This window comes from Peromyscus californicus, unplaced genomic scaffold (genome assembly GCF_007827085.1).
Source record: "Peromyscus californicus insignis strain IS unplaced genomic scaffold, ASM782708v3 Scaffold_5__1_contigs__length_169319896, whole genome shotgun sequence".
Lineage (NCBI taxonomy): Eukaryota > Metazoa > Chordata > Mammalia > Rodentia > Cricetidae > Peromyscus > Peromyscus californicus.
Genome location: NW_026294573.1, coordinates 12,353,583 through 12,374,751, shown reverse-complemented (window position 1 = coordinate 12,374,751; position 21,169 = coordinate 12,353,583). Strand labels below are relative to the sequence as shown.

The window sequence follows — 21,169 nt, the reverse complement described above, 5'->3', positions numbered from 1 at the left end:
GGCTGGCTGAACTTAGGAGAGGATTTCTGCGGAGTTGGGGGTGGGGTGGGGTGCTCATGCTTCTCTGCTCAGAACCAGCAAGACATGGAAGTCAGGGGAGAGTGGTGGGGAGTGGTGTCCCTGTAATCCTAGCACTTGGAAGGTAGAGGCAGGAGGATTGTTCTGCGTTTGAGAGCATCCAGGGCTACATAGAAAGTACTAGATCAAGTCAGGTATGGTGGAGCTCACCTTTAATCCCAGCACTCGGGAGGCAGAGGCAGTAAGATCTCTGTGAGTTTGAGGCCAGCCTGGTCTACAGTTCCAGGACAGCCAAGGCTATGCAGAGAGACTCTGTCTCAAAAAAACAAAATAAATAACTAAAACCCAAGCAAACAAAAGTCAAGAGAAGGCCCCCAGTGACGGCAGATGTCTGGCCTGAGAAGGATACAGAATCCTGCCCCTCAAGTGGGAAGTGTGCAAGTATCTTCCAGTCTCTTTTATCCCAAGTGGAGTATCTTCTCTCTTCTTTCTTTAGGCACACACTCACACTCGCACGCACACACAAACCACACAGCACACAATCAAGCATGTATACACACACACACCCCTGCTTACCCAGTGAATGTGTAGACCTCTAAAGCGAATTTCTGCAGCAGGCTTGTCTTGGTGGAATTGGAAAGGATGAGAACCACATTCATGTGGCCTGGTCTCAGGCGTACCAAGTTGCTGGTGTATGTCACGTCTGTAAGCTCAGTCACCTCCACAAAGCCTTTCTTGGGAATCTTGCTGTGGAGAAATACAGAGCAGTTTAGAGATGGTCAAGACAGGGGAGTGGAAGGCAGTGGAAGCCAGGCGTGGTAGCGCATGCTGCAACCCTAGCGGGTGGGCAGTCGAGGCAGGGGCATGAGAGGTAAGCCTCAACTATGTGGTGAGTCTGAGGCCAGCCTGCGCCATGAGAACAAACATTCAAACCAAACAACCAAACTAGTGGAGCACAGCACCTCCAGGCGGGGCCCAGCGACTCCACACTGACTCCGCCCTACAGGCTGCACGGGGGGCTCACTCCAGGGGCCCTGCTCATGCGCTTTTCATCTGGTGCAAGGGCAGCTGTACATCAGGTCAAAGGAGACCACAAATGCTCAGTCCGAGTCATGGGGACAGGCTACCCCCAGCTTCTGGCTCATTTACCTCCCTTGTGAGTTCTCCTATCTCTTCCTGCTTCCATCACGGAGCTGGGATTGTGAATCTGCAATCACAGGGCACTTGGTCTGCCAGTCCCGTATCTACACATGTGGAGGGTCTATTCTACCCTGTTCAGTGAACCCCGGGCAGCAGTGACTTTTTCCCTTACTCAGGATGCCTGGGAAGGGGCTGGAGAGACCGACTGCTCATGTGTTAGGAGTGTGCACTGTTCTTCCAGGAGCTCTACAATAGCCTGGAACTCCAGCTCTAGGGGTACACCGCCCCCATACTTAAAAAAATAATTAAATTAAAAAACCCCAAAGCCTCAGAATGCCTGAGAATAGGAAGGTTTTGGATTTTTAGATTCCCCTCTCCTAATTTATAATATGTGCAAATATGCAAGGAGACATGGCCGGCAGTCCCAACATGACATCTGCGTCTGTTCATTCACCCCAGCCTAAGGTGACCTCACATACACTTTGTGTGCATGCATGTGCACTGTGACTGTGACTCACTGGATGAGGCACACAACTGTTTTCTTTTTTCTGAGATGAGCTCTCAATATGTAGTTCTGGCTGGCCTGGAACTCACTATATAAAACACCTAGAGATCCGCCTGCCTCTGCCTCTCAAGGGCTGGGGTTAAAGGTGTGCTCCACCATGCCCGGCTGGCACAGAACACTCTACGTGTGGCCTTAGGCTGCTGGCCGTTACGTTTCACACTCTGGGTTATTTTAGAGTTGGGGGCTAGGATGTTGCTCAGCGAGAATGCTTGTCCAGCACATGGTTTGATCCCCAGCACTTCAACCCCCTCCCCTGATCCAACAGCCAGGTTTTAGAGCACAGCGAGGTAGAGGCCCTCCACACTATCCACCCTCCACGCTCTCTGAGGCCACGGGCAGGCGGGTGGTGTCCGGGAAGAACCTGCTGTTTTCTTTGGTGAAGGTTGGCTCAGTCTTTCCGGTCTTCTCAGGGACCTCTTCCTTATCTGGAGGCTGTGACTCTCGTTCCTCATTTGAGTCACTAAAGAATGGAAACAAGTTATTATTATTTTTAAGGGGTCTAAACGGCCCTGGCAGACTGGGGCTCCCACTGATGTCCCTAGGCTCACCTGAAAGCCTGGACAATGACAGTGCCGAAGAGAATGAAGAGAGCGGAGAAGATGAGGGACAGCAGGGGCATCATCTCCCGCCTGAAAGCGAAGGCAGCTGGTTAGCTGCACATCCGTGGCCCAGGAGCGAAGCCCCAAACCAAAAGCCTTTCACCAAGAAACACAACCCCAGGACAGGCTGTTGCTGGGGTGGGGGAGGGGAGACTGTTTCCTCAGTGGCCTAGTCACAGAGACTGATTTCTGGAAGAGGGCTTTAGGCTACGTCTACTACATTCTGCAGAAGGAGATGAATAATTTAAGTCATACACAGGGAAGGACTTGCTGTCACTGAGGTATCTATCAGAGGTTACAGAGTCCGTGGAATGATCTCAGTTTAACTGATTCTTCTGTGGCCAGAATGACCAGATGTGGCTGAGATGAAACAGGGTGTGTCACTCAGCTTCAGCTGTCAACTTGACACAAACTAGAGTCACCTGGAAAGAGGGAACCTCGGCAGGAGAGTTGCCTCCATCAGACTGGCCCGAGGGTGTGTCTTGATTACTAATTGACATGGAAGGGTTCAGCCTATGGTGGGTGGTGCCACCCATGGGCAGGCAGATCTGGGCAGCCAGCAAGCAGTGCTCCTCTGCAGTCTCTGCTTTCGCTCCTGCCTTTGCTTGTAAGCCAAAATCAACTTTCCTCCCCAAGTTTGTTTTGGTCATGGATGGACATATTTATGGATGTACACACTGGACTCCACGTGTCAGGCCCTGTGCTGAGAGGCAGACACTCCATGAAGAACCAGTTATCAGCTCTGTTGACAGGGAGGCCAGCTGGAGTGATCCTTCCCTCCCAGCAGGAGGTGCCAGTCAGCAAATATTAAAAAGTAAAGCCAAGAGAAAGGAAGCCTGTCACTGGGAACATGTGAATGCATGAACTCTCCCACTTCTAGCAAGTGCACACTGATCCAAGGACAGCTCTTCCCAGAGCTTCGAGGCTGGCTTTGACAGCCTACAGCAGGCACATACTGACATTCTGAATGATTGAGGCTAGCTTTGACAGGGAAAAAGACACCTCACAGGGTCCTACCAGTTACTGTGAAGCAGGCTCTCCCACCAGTCTGAGAGGGAGTCAGAAACAGAGTAGAGCCACCGGAGGAAAAACACCTATCAGAGAGGAGACAGGCAGTGTTCAGGACCGAGCCCTGAGGGAGGCCCCACACTTCCCAACACAGCGCTCCTTCAATCCCTGCTCTGCCCCTGCCCCTCCCCCTCCTGATGGCCCATCCTCCCTGACCCGGATACTCAACAGGGGCAAGTTCATCAGTCAGGTCAGGGAGCACAGCTTCCGAGGACAGAAAGGCCGGATCTTTCCGAAGCTGGTCAAGATAACCCAAGAGGACGAACTTATCACTCTCGCTGCCCGTCCAGGGGTCGTCCAGGGTTTTAAACACCACCCTCCCTGCCGTGTTTCTTCTTTCCAAGATGGACACCTGGGAGGAAAGGAGAAAAACCATTACGAGTTTCAAAAGCAGCAGGACAGAATGACACCAGGAATTGCAGCCCCTGGGAGGCTGAGGCAGGAGGATGGAGAGTTTGAGCCCAGCCTGGACTTACACAGCTAGACCTTATATATCTAAGGCTGGCTTGAAACTTTGTCATCCTGCCTCTACCTCCTGACAATCGTCAGGGTAATGGTTCTTACGGTGAGTTTCCAAAGCTTCTGCCAAAATTTCAAACCTTTTTTCTTGCAACAGATTTTGTGTGACAGACTCTGACATAATGTTAGAGTTGAGGCGCCTTTGCTTTGCAGAGAGCATTTCCATGACAACTGAGTGAGAACAGAGAAGGCAGGTCATTCCCTTCCTTTCTGTGATGGGGACGAAAGCCAGGACCTTGCGCATTTCAGGCAAACACTCTATCACCAGACTACAATCCTCACTCCAAAAGAAGCAGACTTCTGGGAGGCGGGCGGCGAGAAAGGAGGTTTCCAAGCATATTAGCAGTGGCCTGAGATTTGGAGAACGGGGCCCCTACAGTTCTGCACCACTACAGCTGACCCTAGGAAAAGCTGTTGGAGAAGGCTGACAAACCTCAACCTTCCCTTATGGGACGCGGCCAAGACGGCTCAGCTGGGATGGCGCCAGACTACAGAAGAATGCCTTCTGCCTTCCAGAGAGGACTGGAGCCACATGGGGATGTAAAATGGCTAAGTGAAAGGTGGAGGTCTGACTAGACTCCAACCAAGTCTTAGAGGTTTCCAGATGTATACTCAGCACTCCCAAGACAGGAGGAACGGGGCTGAGGGCTGGGGCTCGTGGCTTACCCCCGACTTCCCTTGGAACGCCTCGCTGTCTGGTAGCAAGGTGCTGGCGAACTCCTGCTGCCGGTTGCTGTACACATGCACGAAGCGTACAGTGTCCTGAGTGTTTGCCAATGCAAACGACAGGAAGGCGTCAAAGGGTTCGCTTAGCTTGTTAGCCTCGGCCGTCAGCAAAACCACACAGTACCTGGACACGAACAGGAGAGGAGGTCCTAGAACCAACCCCGGGCCAGGGCCAGGGCCAGGGCCAGGGCCAGGCTTGGCAACTGCTGCTAAGGAAAGAGGAGACACATCTTGCATGATGAAAACCTGTCTCTGAGGAAACTTTTAGAAGCCATGTGTCCCAGCCTCCTTCTCAGGGAGGAGTGGCTGGATCTATCTCAGGGCAGAGGTGACAAATCTCATTCTGAAGGGGCTGCCTCTGCAAGATTCTAATGGAAGCCCAGAGTTCATTTCTTCATCCCCCTAGACATTTACTGAGCTCTCAGGCAACATTCCCACCCTTGTTCCAGTGGAGAAAACAGACATCTGACACACAGACACGCAAGTGGGTAATGACAGGTGCTGGGAGAAAAAGAGGATGGGACAGAGAGGCTGGTAAAGGCTGAAGTAGCACTCCTGCAGACCAGGAAAATGCCACCTGAGCTTTAGCAGAGACTTGAATCAAGTGCTGGAGGAGAAGAAAAGAGGACGGAGCAACTTGAGGTGACCTGGGTTTGGAGAGCTCAGTGACAGATGTGTGGAGAACAGATGGAAGAATAAGGGAATGGATGGGAGCAGAGACCCTACGGGACATGGTGGTGGCCTGTTCAAGAGTGGCAGTGGTAAAACAGTGAGATCTCAGACAGCTCTGAAAATGTATGTGTGTCTGGGCGTGTGTGGATCAATCTCTCCTTCCACCACATGGATCTCAGAGATCAGACCCAGCGCCTTGACTTGCTGAGCCATCTTGCTGCGCTTCCAGATATCTGCTGGATATGGTGGCTCATGTCTACTACTTCAGCAGATGGTGCAAAGGCACACTGGACTAAGGCACCTCACCCCATCATAGTTTAACTGCCCCGCAGGAAGACACCACTGTTCCCTCCCACTTCAGTGAGAGGCAGAGCCTGGAGTTCATACTTCCTCTGTCGGTGAGACCGCTTCACAGGACAGAGTTCATGGAACAGCCGCTGGCTAGTGAGCCGGGTGGCCAGCAGGTACTTGTTCTGGGTGATGAAGTCCTCAATGACCTGCTTCTTCAAGCCTCGAGCCTGGAGAAACACCAACAAGCATTCAGTTTCCACACTGCAAACGGGCTTTACTCACAAGCTTACGAAGACTGTGGCTGACCCTGGCTACGGCAACATCACCAGGCAAGAAACGTGCGGAGATGTCCGATAACTCAGGTGAAGGTGATGATGCAGCCAGGTCGTGCTCAGGGGAAAATCAAGAGGTTTCTACTTTGTGACTGCATACCGTTTTACATTAACAGCTTGGAAAAGTCAATCATTTTGATTTTTACACAAATATATTTCCATTTAGGATCTGTAGCAAACTGAACAATTCAAAATAAATCACAGGGCTAGGGAGGTGGCTCAGTGGTAGAATGCTGGTCTAATATGCACGAAGCCCCATGTTCAATCAATGGTACCTCAAAAAACGACAGAATGAAACAAAATACTCAAACAGTGGTAGCACTTGTTTTTTTTTTTTTTTTTTTTGAGACAGGGTCTTACTATGTACCTTGGCAGGCCTGAAATTTGCTATGTAGACCAGGATGGCTTCAAAGTCACAGAGATCCATCTGTCTGCCTCCCGGGTGCTGGGATTAAATCATGTGCCACTATGCCCATTCCCCTTGAGACAGGCTCTCCTGTAGCCCAGGCTGGAACCCAACTTGTTATGTAGCTGAGGCTGACCCTGGACTTCTGATTCTCCTGCCTAGCTTCCTAGTGCTGGGATTCCAGGCGTGTGCCACCACACCCAGTTTGTGTGGTGCCAGGAGTGAATGCAGAGCTTTATATGCTCCAGGAGAGCGTTATCCCTCAGTGACATTCCAGCCCTCCCCACACGTTTACTAAGAATGAAGAGGCAGACCACAGAATTGCCGCTGATGGCTTTGTCGTTGCTTCCATGCATTTTAAAGGACAGACATGACACAGGAGAAGCAAAACTGCCACCAGCCTCAGATGATACTGTGTACTTAGCAAACCCTAAGGACAGAACAGATGACTGCAAAGTTGCTGGATGATACAAAGTCAGTATCTGAGAACCAACCATATTCCATGCTCAGCAGATGCGGTCTCACAAGCATGGAGAAGGGAGAGCCGATAGGTAAGATCCCAGGCCAGAGAGATGGCTCAGTGGGTAAGGGGGCTTGCTCCCAAGCCTGACGATCTGAGTTTGATTCCTCAAACCCACAGAGTGGAAGGAAGGAACTGACCTCCACACAGATACATGAATGTGCACAGGTACACACAACTGAATAAATGTAAAGTTTAAAAAGGTTCTACTCTTCACTCACTGACACACTCACAGCCTTCAGTGCTCTACCCGCTGCCCTCCTACCTCTTTAAAAATGTTTGAGATAAGGTGTCAAGTAACCCAGGCTGGCCCGGAACTCGCTATGTTAGTTGAGGATGTCCTTGTACTTCCTTCCTCTGGCTTCTACCTCCAGAGTGCTGGGATCACAGGCCTGCACTGACGTGGGCCTCCACAGTGCTGGGGATCCAACCTGGGGCTTGTATCTGCCAGACAAGCACCTGACAAATGAGCTCCTGCGACAGCGCCCTCTACTGCCGCCCACGTTAGCTTCCTCAGCCTCCAAAGTGCTGAGATTATAAGCAGCCCTCAAGCCCAGCCTCCTCCTGCCTTTCCTGAGCTCTCCCCTGTCCATCTGTGTAAGGGTCATCTCCGCTAGTCTTTGTTAGAGGCAGCTCGAATTCAGCACACCTAAGACAAATTGGCTCTCTTTGGTCCCCCTCCCTATCAGCCATTTCCCCGTCTGGTTCTGCCCCACCGAATGGCCTTCCTTATTTCCAGTTTGACACACCCCTATTCTAAACAACTGTAGTTTGCCTTTTGGTCTTTCCTCCCTTGACTGAACCACTTTAGGTACGGTCCATGGATGCCCCAGTCAGCACCGAACTCACTACACAGCAGTCAGGCATTGAAATGTTTAGTGACCAAAACAAAACATATTCTTTTTATTTTTTATTATGTGCTTATGTGTATGGGTGTGTGCACATGAGCGTAGGCAAACGAAAGGTTGTCCAGAGGGACAGACAGGCCCCTTGGGACCTGAGTTACAGGTGCTTGTGAGCCGCCCAACAGGGTGCAGGGAACTGAACTCTGGAACTCTGGGTCCTCTATTAGAGCAGTGCATGCTTTTTAACTGCTGAGCCATCTCTCCAGCCCCCCAAATAAAGAATTTAATAAAACTTATTGTAGCCTCACTTAAGAGCCAGAGCCAGAGGCAGGCAGAGCTCTGCAATTTCAAAGTCAGACTAGTCTGTACATTGAGTGAGACCTTGTTTAATGCCCCCCCCAAAAGTCGGGTGTTGGTGGCCCACGCCTTTAATCCCAGCACTTGGGAGGTAGAGGCAGGCAGATCTCAGGAAAGGAACAAAGCTACACAGAGAAACCCTGTCTCGAAAAACCAAAAAAACCAAAAAAACAAACCAAACCAAAACAAAAACTAACCCTCAAAACAAACAAACATCTCTTCTCTCAAACCAACAAGTCTCCTGCCTCAGCCTTTAGAGTACTGGAATTCCAGGGATGTGCCATCTAAGATAAAATTTTTTAAAGCAAAACATCACTGTGTCAAATTAAAAAAAAAAACAGCAAAATTTAGTGCATCAGTAGAAAGATGGCAAATGAGTTTCTCCTTTTTCTCCAGTTTTGCTCAATTTTGTCTTTCTCTGATTTATTCCTGAGTGTGCATGTGCATGTCTGAGCACACCCAGGGGTTGGCTTTCTCCTTCCACCACATGGATCCCAGGGAGAGAACTCAGGTGGTCAGGCTAGGCAGCTAACACTTTCATCCAATCAGCCGTCTTGATGACTCCCTCCTCTTTCACTGAGACAAAGTCTCCTTGTAGCTCAGGCTAGCCTCAGACTCATTATGTAGTGGAGAATGACCTTGAACTCCTGCCCTTCCAGTGCTGGGACTACAAAGCTCGCTTCAGCTGTTGCTTATTTGCATGAGGCTGAGGTAAACTGAAGGACGTCTTGACAGGAGGCGATTCTCACTTACCTGGATCACATCAGCAGGCTTGTTTATGTGCTCTTTAAAGATCAGCATGGTGGGGGCATAGATGTTGATGTTATACTGCCTGGTCATCTCTTCCACACCTCGCAAGCCGATGTACACATAACCGAAGGACACATACTCTTTGTATGCAAAGGCCGTCAGCTGTGAGGGTACAACAGAGAGGAGAGGAAATCGACAGCTTGGGATCCAGCTTACAAAGCAAGTGGGCCCTGTTAATGTCAGCGGCTGGGATGAGCCGCCAGCTTATGGATCCCATGAGTCTTCCTCACCCTCACACATTCACTTCAGGAATTCTATGATATCTATGCATAAAAACTGAGCAAAGGTAAACACAACTACTTTTCTTATGAGATAAAACAAAATAATGATTATGCTGAAATCTTGCCTGGGTACATGTGTGTCTTTGTGTGTGTGTGTATGTGTGTGTCTGTGTCCAGCCCAGCAATAAACTACAACGAACAGCCTTATCTGAAACACTTGAGACCAGAAATGCTTCAGACTTTTCCAGTTTGAAATATTAGCATATCCATAACGAAGTATTCTTGGGAACAGCACCAAATTTAAACACAAAGAATCTGTATGTTCCACACACACCTTATCCACACAGCATGAAGTAACTGTGTGTACATTTAGTGTGCCTACATCTCAACTGTGACCTGAGGTCAGGGGTGGAATTTCCTGCTTGTGGCATCGAGTCCATGTTCAAGAGTTTTCTGATTTGGGAATTTTCAAATAGAGATGCTCAATGTGTAATTACACAGAAGACAAGCAGACAATGGGCTGCGGCTCAGAGCTGGCTCCCCACAGGACCACGAGGCGCTGCCCAGGGGTGGTACCTTGTACAGCAGGGGCACCGCCGGCGTCTGGCCGAACAGGAGGGCGTGAGGCTTGTTCTCCTGCTGCCAGCCAGAGAGGAATCGCACGTGATTTTTATTTGTAACCTTAAATTGGAGATAGAAGGTTAGTTGCAAGATTTAATTTTTAAGAAAGATTTATTTGTTTTTATTTTGGTATATGTATGTTTTGCCTGAATGTATGTATTTGTACCACACATAGGTCTGGTGTTCACAAAGGTCAGAAGGGGGCATCAGCTTCCCTGGAACCAGAGTTACGATGGTTGTGAGCTGCCATGTGGGTGCTGAGAACTAAACCCAGGTCCTCTGGAAGGGTAGCCAGTGCTCCTAACCTCTAAGCCATCTCTTTGGCCCCAATATTTAATTCTTAACAACTGTATTATACTGCTGTCAGGAGATAAATAAATTAGGGATATTTATTATATCCCCCATATGCATATATATACATATATATATACATAATATATATGTATATATAATATATATGTTGTTTATAAAAAAAATAAAAAATACGGATAAGTAATCTTTTTGTCTTTTTTGAGACAGGGTCTATGTAGCCCTGGCTATCCTAGAACTTGCTATGTAGACCAGGCTGGCCTCAAACTTACAGAGATCTGTCTGCCTTTGTCACTAATTGTTTTGTCTTAGACAAAACCATTAGAAGAATGGAGGCATGGATATCATGTGTTTATAAACTCTTACTGAATGATGGACTGACTGACCATGTCATAAAGTCACTTCTGGAGTTGGTTCTTTTACTGTTGTTTTGGTAGGAGTACTGGGGATTGAACCTACAGCCTCCGCATGCTAGCTAAGTGCTCTACTATTGGCTCCACCCTTGTGTAGCTTGTTCTTGTTTCATTTTGGGTGACTTGGGTCTCCTAGCCACTGGGGATTGAACCCAGGGCATTGCCAAGCACAAGTTCTACCATCAGCCTCTCAGAGTGCACTTCTGCAGACATGTAGCACTGGCCCTTTAAAAATGGCTGAAGTAGCCGGGCGGTGGTGGCTCACGCCTTTAATCCCAGCACTCGGGAGGCAGAGCCAGGCGGATCTCTGTGAGTTCGAGGCCAGCCTGGACTACCAAGTGAGTTCCAGGAAAGGCGCAAAGCTACACAGAGAAACCCTGTCTCCAAAAACCAAAAAAAAAAAAAAAAAAAAAAAATGGCTGAAGTAGGGCTGGAGAGATGCTCAGTGGTTAGAGGTGCTTGCTGGTCTTGTAGAGGACCCAAGTCTCAAACAACAACAAAACAAAATCACACTTTATTTTGTGTACATGTAGGTACATGAGCTATGCATGCATGTGTGGGACAGAGGACAACCTGCAGGAGCAGATTCTCTCCTTCCACCATGTGGGTCCTCGGGCTTCAACTCAGGCCGTCAGGCTGGGCAGTGAGCACCTTTACCTGTGAGCACCTTTACCTGTGAGCCAGCTCTCTGGCTCGCACTGAGCTTACTTTGTGTGTGCGTGCATGTGCGTGTGCGTGCGTGTGTGTGTGTGTGTGTGTGTGTGTGTGTGTGTGTGTGTGTGTGTTTTAAAGATTTATTTATTTATTATGTATACAGTGTCTGCCTACATGCCAGAAGAGGGCATCAGATCAAATTATAGATTTTTTTGTTTTGTTTTGTTTTTTCGAGACAGGGTTTCTCTGTGTAGCTTTGCGCCTTTCCTGGAACTCACTTGGTAGCCCAGGCTGGCCTCGAACTCACAGAAATTCGCCTGCCTCTGCCTCCCAAATGCTGGGATTAAAGGCGTGTGCCACCACCGCCCGGCACCAAATTATAGATTGTTGTGAGCCACCATGTGGTTGCTAGGAATTGAACTTAGGACCTCTGGAAGAACAGACAGTGCTCTTAACCTCTGAGCCATCTCTCCAGCCCCTTGTTTTGTTTTTAAGACAAGTTTTCTTTGGGTAGCCCTGGCTGTCCTGGAACTCGCTCTGTAGACCCAGCTGGCCTCAAACTCCACCTGCCTCTGCCTCCTGAGTGCTGGGATTGCAGGTGTGAGACACCTCAACAAGCTCCTCACTAGCTTCTAAAGTTCCAGAAATAACACTTCGTTTAATGAGTCTGGTGGTTTTGGTAGATGTGATCCTTAAAAATGTAGAAACCAAATGTAAATTCACTTTTTTTCTCAATGAAATCTGGTTTGAGCATTTTTCTTCCCCAGAGCTGAGGACCAAACCCAGAGCCTCTACCACTGAGCTAAATCCCCAACTCCAAGTATTTTTATAGAATAAATACATGCACATGAACAAACACATAGCCATAAATCCTATCACGTCATCTCACTTCGTTGTTTAGGAAACATGATAGTGGCTTCAGATCAGGTTCCTGGGATGGGGATAACACTTGTGAGCTGGTTATTAATAGAGTGACCTTTCTCTGGCTCTGTACACCTGCTTCAGCCTTCGGATGCTGTGGGATGGTCTGTCAAGTGTGTTGCTGATTGGTCAGTAAATAAATCACTGATTGGCCAGTGGCTAGGCAGGAAGTATAGGCGGGACAAGGAGGAGAATAAAGCTGGGAAGTGGAAGGCTGAGAGAGAGACACTGCCAGCCGCCACCAGGTCAAGTCGCATGTGAAGATGCCGGTAAGCCACGAGCCATGTGGCAAGGTATAGATTTATAGAAATGGATTAATTTAAGCTGTAAGAACAGTTAGCAAGAAGCCTGCCACGGCCATACAGTTTGTAAGCAATGTAAGTCTCTGTGTTTACTTGGTTGGGTCTGAGCAGCTGTGGGACTGGCAGGTGAGAGAGATTTGCCCTGACCGTGGGCCAGGCAGGAAAACTTTAGCTACATTCGGTCTCCCAGGCTTTATCAGGATGATCAGGTGAAAGGAAACGGTAGATGCCAGGCTGCTCAGAGTGAAGATTGGGAGGTTCTGGTTGGCAGCCTGTTCTTAGTAGACACTCACCTTCTCCACCAAGTTCCCTGGAAGAAGACTCTCCACGAACTGCCGTAGGTTCTCATGAACCACTGCATTGTGGAAGAAGGAGATTTTTCCATTGATGATTCCTAGGATGGAGGGGGTACTGTGTGCCCCCAGGTGATGAGCCAGGCGTCTTTCGTAGCCAGCATGGACGACACCAATCCCCACACCTGAAAAGCACGGAAGAGTTCCATGAGGCCTTTCTGAGACTCTGGCAAGAAGGAATTCTGACAAGTCCTTTACAGTGGGAAGTGAAACTCGACCTGGTTGGAGTAGATATTTCTCTAATAGCTTGTTTAGCATTTTTTTTCAGTGTTAGAACTCTAGATTGGTCAGTTTTTCTATTAGAACAATCTGGTAATATTTACAAATAATTGCAAACCTGAATATCTTCTAAGCCTGTTATTTCTAGTTTTGGGAGCAGGTCATAAGGAAATGCTTTACAAGAAAAAAAGAGGGCTGGAGAGATGATTCAGTGGATAAAGGAGTTTGTTGCCAAGCCTGAGATCCATCCCTATCTAGAACCTACAAGACATGAGGAGAATTGACTCTGGCAGGTTGCTCTCTGACCTTTGCACATTTTTGTACACACACACACACACACACACTCACTCACTCACTAAATAAATAAATGCAAGAGAGAGAGAGCAATCTGTGCCCATGTTCCTACCCATAAACAGACATGGATAAACAAGGTAAGGGGCCAGTGACTCAGCAACAGTTTCCCACCCAGCACCACAACAGGGGTTCACATCTTCTCGTCCTCGGGACCACATCTCCCTTTTATACACATTACTTTATTGAGAGACTGAAAAATACACATTTTGGGCCTATGAGATGGCTCAGTGGGTAAAGGGGCTTGCTGTACAAGACTGACCACTTGGGTTTGACTCCTGGAACCCATGGAAAGGTGGAAGAAGAGAACCACCTCCATCCAGAGTTGCCTCTGACCTCCATATGCTTGCTGTTGCATGTGTATCTCCTCCAACACACACAATTAGAAACAACGTAAAAAACATAAATTCTTTGGCTGGAGAGATAGTTCAGAGGTTAAGGGCACTGGCTGCACAGGGATTTAGGTTCAATTCCCAGCATCCGCACGGTGACTCACAGCTGTCCATCACTCAATTTCCAGAGAATCAGACACCCTCTCTGGCCTCCTCAGGCACCAGGCACACATTCGGTGCATAGCTGTACACACTGGGCTGTGTGTGATGACACACACCTTTAATCCCACCACTGGGAGGCAGAGGCAGGTTGACCTCTGTGAGTTTGAGGCCAACCTGGTCTACATATCAAGTTCCATGCCAGCCAAGGCTACATAGAGAGATCCTGTGTTTTAGTCACTATTCTATTGCTGTGAAAAGACACCGTGACAGGGCAACTCTTACAAAGGAAAGGGATTTAATTGGGACTTTCAGTTTCAGAGGTTTGGTCCATTGCAGTCATGGAGTATGGCAGTGTGCAGGCAGACTCGGTGCTGGAGAAGTGGCCGAGAGTTTTACATCGGGCTCCACAGGCAGCAGGAAGAGAGAGCCACTGGGGCTGGCTTGGGCTTCTGAAACCTCCACTCCCAGTGACACATACACTTCCTCCAACAAAGTCGCTCCTCCTAATCCTTCTCAAGTATTGACACTCCTTGATGACTAAGTATTCAAATACATAAGCCTAGGGGTGCCATTCTCCCCCAAGCCCCCAATAGGGTTTATCTGTATAGCCTTGGCTGTCCTGGATCTCACTCTGTAGACCAAGTAGGCCTTGAACTCAGAGATCCGGCTGCCTCTGGCTACCAAGTTCTGGGATTAAAGGCGCATGCCACCACTGCCCAACTAATGGGTGGCATTCTTATTCAAACCACCACACCTGTTTCAAATAAAACCCAGACATACATGCAGACAAAATGCCCACTCACATAAAATAACAATAATTTGAGAGAATTCTAAAAATATAAATTATTTTTTTCTTTTATTCCCTCTTATTGTCCCCCCCTTCCCCTTCTCCCCTCCCTCTCCCTCTCCCTCCCTCCCTCCCTCCCTCCCTCCCTCCCTCCCTCCCTCCCTCTCTCTCTCTCTCTCTCTCTCTCTCTCTCTCTCTCTCTCGATAGGGCCTCACTATGCAGCTTTCGCAGGCCTAAAATTTTCTATGTAGACCAGCCTCTGCCTCCTGGGTGCTGGGACTAAAGGTGTACAGCACCAGCATGGCTACAAATTCCTTAAAAAGTGAAAGAAGGCACCAGGAGACGGCTCAGTGAGTAAAAACTTTGCCACATAAGCCTAGTGACTTGAGTTCAGATCCTCAGAAGCCATGTAAAGCACTGGATGTGGTAGTGTGCATCTGTAATCGCAGCCTTCTTATGGAGAAACGGGAGGCAGAGAATCACCGAGAAGTATGGCGGCCAGCTATCCTGGAATACACAGCGCGATAGAACCAATAGAGACCTTGCCTTAAAACAAGGCGTAAAGGCGGGCGGTGGTGGCGCACGCCTTTGATTTGAGCACTTGGGAGGCAGAGACAGGCAGATCTCAGTGAGTTCGAGGCCAGCCTGGTCTACAGAGTGAGTTCCAGGACAGCCAGCGCTACACAGGGAAACCCTGTCTCGAAAAACGAAAACAAACAAACAAAACAAAAAAACAAGGTGTGAAGCAAGATCTGATTTCCCGAATTTGTTCTCTGACCTCCACAAACACGATATACACAAATACACCTACAAAATTAAAAAACAAAACAAAACAAAAAACCCACAAAAAAAAGCAACCAAGTTTTAAAAAAGCGAACAACGTTAAGTTAACACCATTCAAGAGTCCATAAGAGCCCTGTGAGGAGTTGGTATTCAGCTGTTCATTTTTTTTCTGTGTGTGCACGAAGACACAGGCAGTAAGGTGGGGTCTCTTTTTCACCAGACACGAGCTTCAGTTAACACCTGTGTCTTCTCTTGTTCTTTCATTTAACCCGACGTCTGGAGGGCCAGCTACTCTACTAAGTGCAAGATTAACACTCAATAAGGAGACACTGTTTTGGGGGGTGTCTGGGAGACTTGAGTGTCACCTGAAACTGAACTCCTGGTCTCCTCCCCCAGAGCTCCACCCTGCCTCTGCCATTCCAAACATGGCAGCTCCATCCCTCCCAGCACACAGCCCAAACAACAGAGAGCCACCCCACCCTTCTCTCGTCCCTCACGCCCACATCCAATCTGCCAGCCAGCCTCCTGGATCTCTCTTCAGAAGATGCCAATGCGGCAGCTTTTCACCACTCCCATAATCCTTTTCCTCTATCCCCTCCTCCCACCTCACTATGTAACCCTGAACACCCCCATCCTCTTGCCTCTGGCTCCCCAGGTGCTTGGATTACAGGTGTGCACCACAGCACACAGCTTCCTCTTGGCTGGCTGCTACAGTGGCCTCCTAAGTGGTCTTTCCTGTTAACATAATCATCAGATTGTTCCTTCTAAATGAACCACACTATTCTTCTGTCCAAACCCTGCAAAGAAGTATTCAGTCTACTTGGAATCAAACCACGGTCTTCAAAAAGGACAATGGGACCCTTCACGGTGTGGTCCCTGGTCCCATCTCCTCTTTTCCTCCTCCTTATTCTTAGCTTGCTCTAGCCCAGATCAGACAAGGATGCTACAGCTTTGGGGCCCTGGCCCTGGCCCATTGGTGTCTCTGTAGCTAACATCCTCACTGACTTCAAGTCCTTCTCAGAAGGCTTACATCAGCCCATATTAAAGCAGTGTCCCCCACATGCAGCACCTCCCAAAACCCATTCACTTTCTGTCTTTCCATAGCTTACTGTTTCCATAGCGGTTCAGAGAACTGCATTCGGGGTCCTGAGCATACTGAGTACATGCTACCTCTGAGCTGCACCCCAACCGCTGCTTCCCATCTTCTAGCACAGTTCGCACACGTCCTTTTCTGCTCATTATTTATAAGCTGCCTTCCTCTTCTAGAATGAAGGCTCTAAGGAAGTCGGGGTCCTGGTATACCACCAGCATCAGAACAGAGCTGGGCACAATAGAAGTAGGCTACTGGTCTGAGACAGAGTTTCTCTGTGTAGCCCTGGCTGTCCTGGAACTCACTCTGTAGACTAGTGAACTCACAGAGATCTGCCTGCCTCTACCTCCCGAGTTCTGGGATTAAAGGCGTGTGACACTGCCTGGCTAACCAATTCATTTTTACACAATGGAGCTGTGCAGGAGATGGGAAGAAGCCAACTGCTTTCCTACTGTCACATTTGGCACTTAGTACCCTACTTCTGTGTGTGTGCATGTGTGTATGTGTGTTTGCACTCACCAACACTTATACATGTGGATGCTAGAGGCTGATGTTGGGTGTCTTCTAGTTTTCACCCAATTATTTATTGTTATTGTTGCTTGTGTGTGTGTGTGTGTGTGTGTGTGTGTGTGTGTGTGTGTGTGTATACATGTGCACCTGCATGAGTACTCTATGGTATGAATGTGGAGATAAAAGGACAGCTTTCACCAGGCATGGCGGCACAAACCTTTCATCCCAGTACTTTGGAGGCAGAGGCAGGCAGATCTCTGTGAGTTCAAGGCCAGATTAATCTACATAAAAAGTTTCAGAAGTCAGGGCTATATAGAGTAATTCTGCCTCATAAAAACAAATAACCACAACCGCAGAGACAGGAGACAATCAATGCCCGAGTTTGAATTCCCCTCACTTCCAACCACCAGTTTGTGTCCTCTCTCAACCAAGTCCTCCAATAAAGCTATCATCCAAATGGTCCCAGGGCATCTTTCATGACCCGCCTTTAACCCTGACTCCGACATTTTCCTTCGTCAGGAGCGATGGTGTCTGGTGTTGCTTTGGCTATGATAACAGTCACCATACACCACGGCAATTTCTCCATCTTAAAGTTCTGGAGACAAGGAGTCCAGTTTATCCCACAGGGCCGAGTCATGGTGTCAGCATGGTTGACTTTCTTTGCAAGCTGCAGGGAGAATCCATCTGGGCCCTTTCCAGCTCCTGGTGACTGCCTGCATCTCTTGCTTTGTGGTCCCTCCGTGTGACATCAGGCTACCATGCCTGATGATCAGAGTTCCATGCCCAGAACCCACATACGTGTAAAATAAAATCTAATCTGTGAAATGTAATGTAGCCGTGGTCCAAAAGTGCTCAGAGGTTTAGCATCCACACTGTTCTCTCCACCACCCAACACAGCGTAAGATAGTTCCGCTTCATGACCAAGACGCTCTCAAGTTAGTGGCTTCTGCCCATCTCCGCTCTCCTCATGCAGTGTACACCACGAGCCAACAACTCCCACTGCCTCTGCTGCACGCCACGCTCAGCTCACGCCTGACCTCTTCCGGAGCAATTGGATCCAGGCTCAGGGATACAGTCTGCCAAAACCCAGTATCTGAGTATCCTGCACAGCACACTAAAGGTTTGTTTTGGAACAAAGAAGACCCAACAATTTCCAGAAGTCCACTCTTTTCAGAGAACTCTGGTCCTGAGGGTTGAGTTTACTCCTTTTTAAAATTACCAAATAGGTGTCTCTACAGGTGGTTCTAGCGCGCGCGCACACACACACACACACACACACTCACTCACTCACTCATTCACTCACTAATATCAGCACTAAGGAATTACTAAAACAAATAAATATTCTCTCTGTATCACTAAAATTTTCCTGGCCCCAAGTGCTGAATAAGCCTGGATGTGGTGGCATACACCTTTAATTCCAACACACAGAGGCAGAGGAAGAGGAGCAGACAGGCAGAGGGGCAGAGGCAGAGATGGGTAGATCTCTGCCTCTCCAGAACTTAACTGATTTTTCAGACAGGGGCTTTCTCTGTAGCCCAAGTAAATTGTCCTGGGCTTAGTATGTGGCCCAGCCTGGCCTTGAGCTCAGAGAAATCTTCCCGTCTTTGCCACCACCCAAGTGCTGGCCTGAACCTGTTTTTTTTTTTTTTTTTTTTTGGTTTTTCGAGACAGGGTTTCTCTGTGTAGCTTTGCGCCTTTTCCTGGAACTCACTTGGTAGCCCAGGCTGGCCTCGAACTCACAGAGATCCGCCTGGCTCTGCCTCCCGAGTGCTGGGATTAAAGGCGTGCGCCACCACTGCCCGGCCTGAACCTGTTTTTTAAGTCACCCAGACAGTGGAATTTAGTTATGGCAGCCCTAGCAAATTACCACCTAGTGTGAGGTCATGGGTTCTATACATGTGTCGTGCCTAGCACTTGAGGGTAGCTTTAGTTAGCCAGTGACTTCCTAGCTTCTCGACTGTACTCTCAGCTTTCCAATGAGGGACCTGGATATTACACAGATAAAGCTTCAAATCAATCAGGCAAAAAAGGACAGTGACAGGCCAGTGAGATGGCTGAGGCAGTAAGGTGTTTGCACATAACACTGACAACTGGGTTCACTCCTCAGGATCCACATAAAGGTGAAGGAGAGAACGGAGTCCTCAGAATTTCCTTTGATCTCTACAGAGTACCATGACACGAGCTTCTCCCATGCTACCCAATAAAAATTAAAAAAGAGTCTGGCATAGTGGTGCATGCCTTTAGGAAACTGACAGGCTAGAGATAGCTCGGTGGGTAAGAGTACTTGTTGCTCTTACAGAGGACCTGGGTTCGATTCCCAGTCCCCACAACCTTCTGTAACTGAAGTTCCAGGGATCTGACACCCTCTTCTGGTCTCCTCAGGCACCAGGCATCCAAGTGGTAAACAGAATACACACAGGCAAAACATTCATACACATTTGAAAAATAAAAAGAAAAGTAGCTTATACTTCTTCCCTCTCCATAAACATCCCTCAAAAATCAATCATTCTGGACTTGGGAAAAGAAAGCACACTGATTGTTCCCTTTCTCCAACACCTCGTCAAATTTAAGAATGGTGAGCAGGAGAGATGGCTCTGTGGTTAAGGGCACTTGCTGCTCTTGCAGAGGACCCAGGTTCAGCTCCTAGCTCCTACATGGCAGCTTATAATCCTCTCTAACTCCAGCTCCATGGGATCTAATGCCCTCTCCTGGTCTCCATGTATACTCCATGCATGTAGTACACATACATACATGTGGGTGAACACTCATATACATAAAACACATAAATCTTTTTTTTTTTTTTTTTTTTTTTTTTTGGTTTTTGGAGACAGGGTTTCTCTGTGTAGCTTTGCGCCTTTCCTGGATCTCGCGCTGTAGCCCAGGCTGGCCTCGAACTCACAGAGATCCGCCTGCCTCTGCCTCCCGAGTGCTGGGATTAAAGGCGTGCGCCACCACCGCCCGGCAAAACACATAAATCTTAAAAAGAAAAGAAAAAGCATGACCAGTGTCACCTCTTGTATAAACGAATCCTAACGAGGATGACTTACCCAATCCTTCCAATTCCTGGACCACTTCTTTCCAGACAGGCTCGATATGGACACAGCTGAAGCACCAATCGGACGTGACTTTAATGAGGTAGGGCTTCCTGAAGCTGTCGGGAAGCACTTCGTTCACATAGTGGGAAAAGTGCAGCAAGTACTTCTCGTCAATCGAGTCCCGCCGCTCCGAATTGAAGGGGAAGTGGAAAAAGGACTCATCAAAATAGAAGTTCTCATGGAAATGGCGGAAGCGGTACTCACGCTGCTGCTTCTGGTAACCCTGGTTCTCACCAGCGTCTCCATACTGGTCGTAGTTCGTCCTCTTTTCCTCATTGGACAGAATCTACAAGCAAGAAGACAAGGAGTCTAAAGGAGGAAGTGGTTTACCAAAGGCCTTTCCTTTCCCTTCTCTTCTTTCAGGACTGAGGACTGAAGCCAGGCCTTGTGTGCCCTGGCAAGCCCTCTACCACTGAGCCCCACGCCAGCCCCACATGGCTTTTCTGTAAGCAGCCTGAAAGACACAAGTACATTTCTAATAAACATATAGTAGGGATGCTGGGTTCAACCTCCAGCAAGGGGAGGGAGGAAAGGAGGGGGAGATCATGACCTGACCATCCCTAGAATCCACACGGCAGGAGAGCCAACTCAGGCAAGTTTTCCTCTGACCTCCACATGAGTGCTGTGGAGCTTAGAAACCCACAAAATACACACATACACAAAATAAATAAGTTAATCTCAAACCTCCAAACAGAAACATAAAACCCTCAAATTTCATTTGTTGAGATCTCCACACTCATGCTGACATTAAGGCTGTTAACCATCTCAGTAAATACTAGCAAACAAGTAACAAAGAAGACCCGACATAATGACATCACCAGGATCCATCACAAAATTACCCTGGCTGTGTCTTTGCGGTTGAAATCATTTGGACCAAGGTATTGTAGGCTTGAATACCAAAAAGTAACCAAAGAGTAGAGTCCAGTGCCTTGTGCATGAGCTGACCTCAGTTTTTGCATTTACGTTTACTTACTGTCTGCCAGAACACAGGTGTGTGGTCAGAGGACAGCTTGCAGGAGTCAGGGCTCTCCTTCCACTGCTTGGGTCCTTTGGCCTTGGCAGCAGGAGCCCTTACCCACTGAGCAATTTCCCCACCGACTTTGTTTTACTGAACTGTAACTTTGAAGACTAAAATTCGGTAATCTTTTTAGGGTGATGAGTCACTGTACAGCCTAAG

General features: G+C 48.4%; 1 protein-coding gene across 3 annotated transcripts in view; it reads right to left on the bottom strand.

Annotated features, from left to right (window-relative positions):
- Dnajc16 (DnaJ heat shock protein family (Hsp40) member C16) overlaps window positions 1–21,169 on the bottom strand; it is a 32,688-nt gene that overhangs the window by 4,095 nt on the left and 7,424 nt on the right. For all 3 annotated transcript variants that reach the window (XM_052716153.1, XM_052716152.1, XM_052716154.1), the window contains exons 4-14: window positions 19,945–20,278; window positions 12,603–12,787; window positions 9,666–9,770; window positions 8,812–8,970; window positions 5,695–5,825; window positions 4,576–4,759; window positions 3,560–3,742; window positions 3,340–3,416; window positions 2,272–2,352; window positions 2,085–2,183; window positions 595–765 (exon numbers count right to left, since the gene is read on the bottom strand). In XM_052716153.1, the coding sequence (XP_052572113.1) occupies window positions 595–765; window positions 2,085–2,183; window positions 2,272–2,352; window positions 3,340–3,416; window positions 3,560–3,742; window positions 4,576–4,759; window positions 5,695–5,825; window positions 8,812–8,970; window positions 9,666–9,770; window positions 12,603–12,787; window positions 19,945–20,278 (1,709 nt within the window). The remainder of the gene's footprint in view (window positions 1–594; window positions 766–2,084; window positions 2,184–2,271; window positions 2,353–3,339; window positions 3,417–3,559; window positions 3,743–4,575; window positions 4,760–5,694; window positions 5,826–8,811; window positions 8,971–9,665; window positions 9,771–12,602; window positions 12,788–19,944; window positions 20,279–21,169) is intronic.